General features: G+C 47.9%; 1 protein-coding gene across 3 annotated transcripts in view; it reads left to right on the top strand.

Moving 5' to 3' along the window:
* LOC148507469 (histidine N-acetyltransferase-like) overlaps positions 1-7,935 on the top strand; it is a 28,334-nt gene extending 20,399 nt beyond the window's left edge. For all 3 annotated transcript variants that reach the window (XM_088446051.1, XM_088446049.1, XM_088446050.1), the window contains exons 2-4: positions 159-357; positions 1,251-1,475; positions 7,059-7,935. In XM_088446051.1, the coding sequence (XP_088302177.1) occupies positions 190-357; positions 1,251-1,475; positions 7,059-7,781 (1,116 nt within the window). In that variant the 5' untranslated portion in view covers positions 159-189 and the 3' untranslated portion in view covers positions 7,782-7,935. The remainder of the gene's footprint in view (positions 1-158; positions 358-1,250; positions 1,476-7,058) is intronic.
* Positions 7,936-9,546: the final 1,611 nt, after the last annotated feature.

Consider the following 9,546-nt stretch of genomic DNA (forward strand, 5'->3'; position numbering starts at 1 on the left):
TGATCGAGGCCAGTTGCTGATCGCTTGCTGCTCCTCGGCCCTTTTACACTTGCTTAGTAAATGACTTCCCCTGACTTTAGTTATCCGTGTGTCTTATTAGGTGTAAGGAGACTCGTATTTTGTGAACTTTACTCTATAACGTAAACTTCTTTGTCCAGGTGCAGCAGCCTTCAAAATCATTTATTCAGAATGTCGGCACAAATAAAAATCCTTCCTGCTAACGCTGAAGACTACGAAGAGGTGATGTCCATCTCTGGTGGAATATACGAAGGAGGGGACTATCTGCCTCATAGATACCATGAATGGCTGGTGGACCCTCGACGGAGGATGTTTCTGGCCAAGTGTGACGGGAGAGTGGTGAGAATGACTGAGGACGGGATTCCGCTCTAGTGAGCCTCAACTGTCTAATTATTAGCAAAAACCTTTTTATATACATAGGTCTGGCTTTCCATTCTGTTTGCATCCCTTGGATGCTTTTCTCTGTTGCCCCACCGCCTTACACCTTGCAAGGCTCCATTGACCAAAACTGTATAAAACTATTAGACCCTGTGCACTCATTAATATTAGACTTATCTGTACACCGTTTTGCACATATGATTGGCAAAAGTTCTCCTAGAGATCTCTAATCAGTGATTGGCTGCAGGAGGAGTGGGTCTGTGAGACCTCATCAACAGGGGTCCCCAGCTTTATACCCCTGCTCTGACTTATTCTCAAGAAGTCTTCTTTTGTGTTGCCGCGACAGACCATTACCGCTTGGTCTGTCCCGGCACTTAAATATGGCAATATTCCTTTTTCGCAGTGAACAACGGTAATATTGGAAAAGCAATTTTGCCTTTTGTATATAAATAGAATATTTAGCCTTAAATGTATTTAACTGTATTTGCCCCTCACACCTGTTCCCCAACTCTCAGTACATATATGAATATAATAAGATATTGAATAGCTTTAGGCACTGGCCCTACTGCAGTGATTCCCAACCTTGGTCCTCAAGGCACACTAACAGTCCTAGTTTTGGTGATATTCAGACTTGAGCACAGATGGTTAAATCAAAATAACTGATGTACTAATTAAGTCACCTGTGCTCCAGTATGGCTATCCTCAAAACCTGGGCTGTTAGTGTGCCTTGCCCTACTGTATGTGACCTTTCCACATAATTTGCCCTTCCTATAGAACTAGGTTACAGTTGGACTTATTATATGATATATGTTGTACGGTGGGTACATATGTCTCACTGAGATCTCTCTTCTAAGGTGGGCTTTGAGTCATTCGTGCTGGTGGATGGTGGAGTTACTGCAGTGGTAGAAGGCCTTCGAGTAGCCCCCTGGTTGAGAGGACGCGGGGTGGCTGGTATCATTCAAAAATTTTGTATAGACACCCTGCGTTCTGACCACCCTGAGGTGAAAACAGTCAGTCTGACCCGTTCAGAGAATCCTCCGCCGTCCCTGCTGAAGAAGTACACCCTGATCAACTCCAAGGTTGGTGTCTAGGAGATCATCTGAGGGCCCTTATCTCCATTCTCACTGTCTCTGGCACTTACCTGTCTTTATATTACCTATACTTACTAACTACCCAGCCTGTTTTCGCTCACATATATACAACTCAAGTAGAGTTGAACCCACTGCATCTCAGCCATATGCAGGAAAACCCAATTTACATGCAGCATAAAAGTTTGCGTTTCTCCAACAACTCCCCCGTCACCACCCCCAAACGCTGACGTCCCATCCCTTGGTCTACGATGGCTTTGTATCTGCATAAGTGATCGCACGTATGATCGTAATGTTAATTCAAGCACGCGCAGTGCATACGCATGCATTGTACACACCATCGGCTAATCTGCGTACGCTGTTGCGATCCGTAATGAACCGGGCCGAGTGTTAATAATAAATGTGAAAGTCGCATGGTCCCACATAAATTGTAATGACACGCAAAACACAGAAAATACATAAAAACAAAGCAAATTACATACAAACATCTATTATCTTTTCCTATAAAGATTAAATGGGAGCCATGCTTTCTGCAGTAACGTGAAATATCAAAGTTAGTAATGCAAAAAGACAGCAGTGCCATAATGTTATATATCCAATATGCTTATGATTTAAGTACTTATCAGCTGGAGGGATGGATAGTCAATCAGCCAATCAGAAGTGGCTTGTTAGTGCTGCTGATATTCTTCATCATGGCGTATATATTTACACCAGTCCTCTTCGTTTTTTACTCCCGGCCACTAAGAAGAGTAGGCAAGTCTCCCGGAGCAGGCCGCTTCCCTCCTGCACCCCTCCCCCAGAGCTGCCCACATACTGAGGGCCTGATTTAGACCCGGTCGCTATGAGCGTACGCTCGCATGAGGCGTATGCAAATATTTGAAAGAGACGCGGCGGGGAGCGATCGCTCGCCAAGGCATAAGCACGCCCATCGTACCTGTACGAGCATTCACTTTGTGTATGCAGACTCCCCTAAGCGTATGCAGAGACGCCCACTGCCCCACGTCATCTCCTGGAAGTTTATGAAAACATTGCTACATCAACCACTTTCGGATGTGAACGCAGTGCTTGTGGTAGCTTTTTTTACCGCAAGCATTGCGAGTAAAACAGAGGAAAAAATGGCTGGTGAGGTGTACTATGACGCTGCCTGTTAAATATGCACACCTCTAAAACGGCGTTGAAACACTCGGGCACGCCTGCGTTCGCATCTCCAACCCCCCATTTTTATTGGACTGCCCCTGTCACCACCCACAAACGGCCTCACTCTGCTGGGCTATTTTTGCTGGGTGAGCGAGGGATCTGTGATCGCACAGTGTTGTTCGCGCATGCACACTGCGATGCATACGCAGATTAGCAACCATCGTGCAATTGCGAACGGACTGCAGATACCGTCCGGGTCTGAATCAGGCCCTGAGTTCAATCCACTCGAATCACATATTCGTAGCTCCGCCCCCTGCTTTATAATGCCGTTTAATATTGGCATTGTATAGGGGGCGTGGCCACAATTATGCAATCAAGCCGCCACACCCATATACTGCCTATCTATGCTGCACCACGCCCCCTCACTCCCCATCCTCCTGCTGTGTTGTCCTGGCTGGCTCCCTCTCCCAGGGGGGGGGAAGTCAGAATGTCGGTAAGTATGGTATGAAGTGATGAGTCGTGGGAGGGGGGTACTCATCTCAGAATTAGATGATCCTGTAGGATGGTAATGAGGAGACAAAGGGGTGGAACACTGTTGACCTGGATAGTAAACAGTTGGAGGGCATGCTGGGAAGGATTCATGGTGGAGGGATAGGGGTGGTGAGCTATGAGCAGGGCTGGTAAGGTTTGGTATACAGATGTGTCTCTTAAGGGTGTGTGGGGAGGGGGGGTGTAGACAGAGATGTAGCAGAGGCAGAAGTGGTTTAAGGATATAAAAGGGAACATTAAACCAAAACCACCCACAGAAAATATTTCCAACTGTACACTGTTGAAACCAATATCACGCACTTGGTACACATTGACATGCCTTTAGCTGCCCACTAGCTTTTTCTCTCACATGACCCCTGCCCACCAGCTTTTTCCCTAGCATTCCCTCTGTTCCACATAACCCCTCTCATCTACTCTTAATATATTGTTTTCCGATACACAGAGGAGTCGGCAGTGTCCAACTTCTCCAATGAGGGCGCAATACACTCCACTCTGACCCCTGGGGTTCAGCCTCCTAGAACTGGGGCTCAGGGCCTGATTTAGAGTTGTACAGAAAAGTCGAGGCCGCTAATGAGTCTTTATGCTAATGCCACAGCTGATCGGCCCCGTGGCACGAGTCCACCAATGTGCGCACAAAGGCAACGGAGCTGCACAATCGGACATTCTAGCAATCCTATGGTTGCTCAGAAAGTCCGCTGGTCTACGGCTGCCAGTGCTAGTGGCACTGCGCATAGGATGCGCATCCTCCACCCGAGTATGAATCAGCCCCTCAATCATTAGAATAAAATAGCAGCAGGGACAACTGTCCTTGCTGCTCTGTCACTATACCCGCAAAACCAGCAGCCTTCCTTCAAAATCTTGGTTACATGCTGTGTTAACAGCGGTTGGAGTGAAGACCTCTGCTGATGACTGCTGACATCGCTGCACGTACTGCACCAGGGGGAGTGAGGATCTAAATGGCACCCCCCCCGAACCTAGGCACCATAGGTGGCTGCATTAAGCTGCTTAATGGTAGCACTAGACCTGTAAGGATGCCATTAGTTGAATCCTTTTTAAACTTAAAGTCCATTAATAACCTAGATAATAGTGTACATCCGTCAATCACATGCCATGTTGAAAGGTATGAAGGCGGCTTATATAAGAAGTTACATACAGTGACGAAGATAGTTAAGGTTAAACACGGCTGAAATTCTGAGTCATCTTGTTGTCAGTCTGTGTGTTTTTTTTTTTTTCTTTTAGACAGTTAGTTTCCTTTCTATTACCAACTAGAGCCATGAATGTAATCTGTTTCTGTACAGAACGAAGTCCGAACAGAGGGCCTGATTCAGAGCCGGACGCTCCGACAGAGCGCTCGCTCTGAATCAGGGCCGGCCCTCTGGTTTTTTAGAGCGGACTCCAGGCCACTTGTATAGCTGTGGGTGACCACCCACAGCTATAGCGAGTGGCTATGATGATGGTCGCGATGGTCAAGACCATCAGGCTTGCGACGAGACCCTTGTGGTAGGGTCTCGTTCATCGCAAGCCCCAGAGAGCTTTCGGCTCTAACAGAGCCGGAAGCTCTCCACTGACATAATTCGTGATGTCAGTGGGGCTGCCCCCAAACGGCAAGCGTTCGCCTCCGAGTCGTTCCCGAAGGAATGCCTGCCATTTGGGGGCGGCCCCACTGACATCACGAATGTTATCACTGACATCTATTAGAGCCGAAAGCTCACTGGGGCTTGTGGCAGACGAGACCCTACCACAAGCGTCTCATCGCAAGCCCCGATGGTCGCGATGGTGTTGACCATCGTGACCATCAACCTGGCCACTCTCTAAAGCTGTGGGTGGTCACCCACAGCTTAGCGAGCGGCCAGGAGGCCGGCTCATTTTAGAGATGCGGCCGCCCTCATTCAAAGTGAGCGCTTGCATTTTGCGGGCGGCTCTGAATGAAGTCCTCAGGCTTTCTGAGATCAAGGGGTGTATTTACTAAGCAGTGTTAGGAGACAGAGTGAAAAGTGATAAGAAAGTGATAAGGTGCCAGCCAATCAGCTCACAACTGTCATCTCACAAGCTGTGTTTGAAATATGACAGTTGGGAGCTGATTGGCTGGCACCTTATCACTTTTCACTCTCTCTCCTAACACTGCTTAGTAAATAGACCCCCAAAGGTTGGTGCATTCTAGATTTCTATCTGCTCTTTTAAAAAAAAAAAAAAAATAAAGATATTAATTGCTGACATACTGCATGTGCCTGTTTGCACGAACACATTCAATCTCTGTAAAAAATAACTAAAACAATTCTAGGCGTGTCCTAGCTGCCCTCTAACCTCCAGTGTAAACATAAAGCTGCCCAGTATTTCTGGGCTACAGTACATGCAGATAGGTATCCGTACTGCATGCAAAATAAATACATTTGCACCCCTTGCACTGCAACATAATTTGCTCTTGGTCAAAGCAACTCCTTTTTCCTGCTTTGCTATAAATGAGGTCCTAAATGTGTGGCCCCTATAGAGGATTTGATGTGATTGTAAGTCCAGGAACAATTAGAATTACATTTTTACAACCTTAGAATGAAAGTGTTCCCATCACCAAGGCTGGACAGACCTCAAGCTTTCATCCAGCACTGCCACCATCTTTGATGGGTGTTTTTGGTTACACATGCAGAATTTTTGCATCTAATGGATTGATAATTATAAATGTCATATTGTGGAGAAGGGCTATAGGCCCCCATACATCTGCCGGCGGATGGCACGATCCTGCGATCGGATAAGCCGATCCGCAGGTCGCCATCGATGTTCAGCGATGCGTCGCAAGATCTGTGAAATTCTACATGTTAAATTTCACCGATGGGCCAATCACGATCATTTTTTGATCGGGAATATCTGTGAAATCCAACATGTTGGATTTCACCGATCCTGCGATGCAGGATCGCAACATCGCATTAATCCGTCGCAGATGTATGGGGGCCTTATCTCAGATTTTGTAGGAGCTAAATTCATGAACAAAAGAAAAAAATATTTATTTCAACATTTGTCTGCATCCCATGCACTATGCTACACTTGTATACTAATACCTCTCTCCACCCTAATTACTCTTTTATATCCCTTCTCCTATTATCCTTTTATATCCCTGCTCATTTCTGCAACAGGCCCCTATTCTACAGTACCTCATATCTATCCCAATCTATGGCCCTGATTCAGAGCCGGACGCTCTGACCAGAGCGCTCGCTCTGAATCAGGGCCCACCTCCATTACTATGGAGCGCCCTCCTGGACGCTCGTATAGCTGTGGGTCAAGACCATCGCGACCATCGCCACTGCGAGCAGAAGCCTGCGGTTGAGTTTTTCAACCGCAAGGCCAGGAGTGATTTTGGCTCTATCAGAGCCAAAATCACTCCCACTGACATCACTAGTGATGTCAGTGGGGCCGGCTTCAGATGGTAGGCGTTCCCTTGGGAACGCCTCCGTCTGGCAGGCACGCCCCCGGCACGCCCACCAAAGGGGGCGTGCTGTCAGTCAACATCGACAGCATGCCCCCTTTGATGAGACACTACGAGCGAAGGAAAGTCCTTCGCTCATCGCGTCTCGCGCATGCGCACGATGGAGCTCCCTCCGTCGTGCGCATGCGCAGTGCAGACCATCGACCCACTTGCGAGCGGACAGCCGCTCGCGAGTGGGTCTGAATGAGGGCCTATACTCCTACATTGGCTAAATCATCAGAATGTCACTCTACACTCCTCTCTTCATGCCAAGCTTCTTATGTTACCCTCCACTCTCATGTTCTGTCACCACTGTGCTCCCCGCTGTCCTAACCCAAATCTAATAATTGTATTTGCTTTTGAGGTTTGTTCCTTTTATATTTACACTTCATCACCTCTTGATACATTCTCTTATATTCTGGGTTCCCCATTAGGCTATGGTATCGGTTCTTCTCCCCTCTGATCGGTTTGAAGAAGGGCTCAAGTTGTTGGAATGTCGAGTGGACAATTTAGAAAGGTCCAAAAACCACTCTGTCCTTGAACCAACTGATGTGCTCAAACTCTTTGAGGGAACAAAGATAGAAGAGCTGCTTCCCGGCAGGAGACTGGTTCACAGTAGACTCCCTCTGACCACCCATAGATCCAACCTCGAGCTACTTCTGGAACGGAAGGTTGTTTGGCTGTATTCCCACCCATGTGATACAGGGGATTTCCTCGCGACCTCCAGAGATACCACCACTATTGACACAAGCAGATGCCAACCCAGCCATGAACACAGTGCAGTCCCTGCATCTACCCTCATGCCATCTGATTCCACATCTTCTACTCAGTCCCTTCATGTTTCTGATCCTCCTCTCTCATCAATAAATACATCTTCCCCTCGGTTCCTCAGCCTTGGTACCCCTCCATACCCGGTTCCATTAGCAAAAGGTGCCCACCGCTTGGACATTGACATGTTTGGAAATGACCCGGCATGTGCCAAGATCCATGTCCTAAAGCAGTTACAGATGGGTACACAGGCTCTGCCTGCAGGGGGCGATGTCATTTGCGTCCTTTATGCAGAGGAGAGTCTCGAGGCTGCACTCAACGACCTGTGCGAAGGGTTAACTCCATTCTTCAAAGTGAAAAAACTGCTAGTGTTAGAAATGAATATCTAGAGTTTTTGATGCCAATTTGTGAATACCAATTGTCTGTAGTACTTACAGTAGGTCAGCCCCGGAGTCATTTGTTGATTTGGTGTGTCTACTCAAAGGTTGCCAGCCAGAGAAGACATTACTTCCTCTCTATTCGTTTCCTGATTCCAAGCCCTTATCCCAGAGTTTTTATGCTTTACTATGGTTTGCATTAAAAGTATCCAGTTTCATTCTGAGTTTTCTGTTGCTTTGTAATAAGCAGTGCTATGCACGGGTGGATTGGTATAGGAAACCAGCCCATGTCACTCCTCAAGCAGCCCTAAATGGGGGGTGGAGTCTGTGGAGAGGGCGGGGTCTGATGGCTTAATGGCTGCAGGGCCAGTCCTGGTTTTAATTATAGGGAGAAAAAAATTGCGTAGGGGTCCCCCTATAATTAAAATCAGCACCGGACCATTTCTAGTGGGGGGCAGAAACCACAGCAAGGGGGTCCTTTTACCGGGCCCCGCACATCAGTCCTAACCGCTAGTCAGCCCACAGTGAAAATAAAGTTTTATTACATACATACATACACACTCATACTTACCTGCTGCCAGATGCTCACGTCCCCTTGTCACCGTAAAGTATCCTATGGAAGTACCTGAAAAAAAGATCCAATACTCACCTTTTGTCCCGCAATGTTCTCCGCAGAACTCCAATAAGGCCCATGGACCCACTGTAACAACTCGCTTCAGCATGTTGTTACAGTACGCGAATGATAGCTCATGGGAATGAGCTGTCATTAGTACCGGGCCACGAGCCAATCAGTGGCGGATTCACATTAGCGGTCGCTCATTGGCTGGGACCCACATAGACCCAGCCAATGAGCGGCTCCTCCATTGAAGTCAATGGAGAGCCGCAGGGCAACTAAAGTTTACTTTGCGGTCCCCACCATTGACCTTAATGGAGGAGCCGCTCATTGGCTGGGACCCACGTGGGTCCCAGCCAATGAGCGGACGCTAATGTGAAGCCGCCACATTTCTTTACAGGTGAACTACATGTACCAGTGGGCCCTTAATGCCCCACATGCAGTTACTTGTGGTTCTCCAAGTGCAAGCATGTGGGGGAGGCTTGCTGGGACCTGCAGTTCTACTGTAAAGACAATGTGAAAACTTCTCTATTATTATACTACACCTACACTATCAACCCGCCACCCACTGCCCAGGGGTGGTGGGGATAGCCCCGGCTATCAGCCTAGGCCAGGGGTGCCCTGGAGAGGGGGAGCCCTTTATCGGGGTGGTCCCCAACTCCCCAGGGATCCCTGGCCTGACTATTGGTCAGGGCTGATGCTGCGGCTGGGGGGCCCGGTGATAGGGCTCCCCTGGCTGTGTCATCAGTCCCCTGCTAGAAAGGGTCCGGAGCTAGTTTTAAATATAGGGGGAACCTCACGCAAATTTTTTTCAACCTATATTTAAAACCAGGTCTGTCCCTGCTGCCTGGTGCTGGTTTTTAAATTACTGTGGAACCCTACACATTTTGTTCCCCGTAATTTTAAGAACCAGGACTGGCTGGCAAGTCCGGGGCTGGTTATGCTGACCTTACGTATTTTTTTGTAATAACATTTAACCCTTTTTTTACAGGTCTTAACACAAGCAGCCAGCTCATAACTCATTGATATGTGCAGACTGCTAGCACGGGAGAGATTTGCAGAGAGAAAACACTGCAAGCTCAGGTGAGTAATCTCATCTTCACTTGCAAATCGGGGGAGAAATCTCGATCTGCTTCACCATCGGCCAACTCACTTTCAGCTAAA

Source organism: Taudactylus pleione, unplaced genomic scaffold (genome assembly GCF_031769625.1).
Source record: "Taudactylus pleione unplaced genomic scaffold, aTauple2 ptg000393l, whole genome shotgun sequence".
NCBI classification, from domain to species: Eukaryota; Metazoa; Chordata; class Amphibia; order Anura; family Myobatrachidae; genus Taudactylus; species Taudactylus pleione.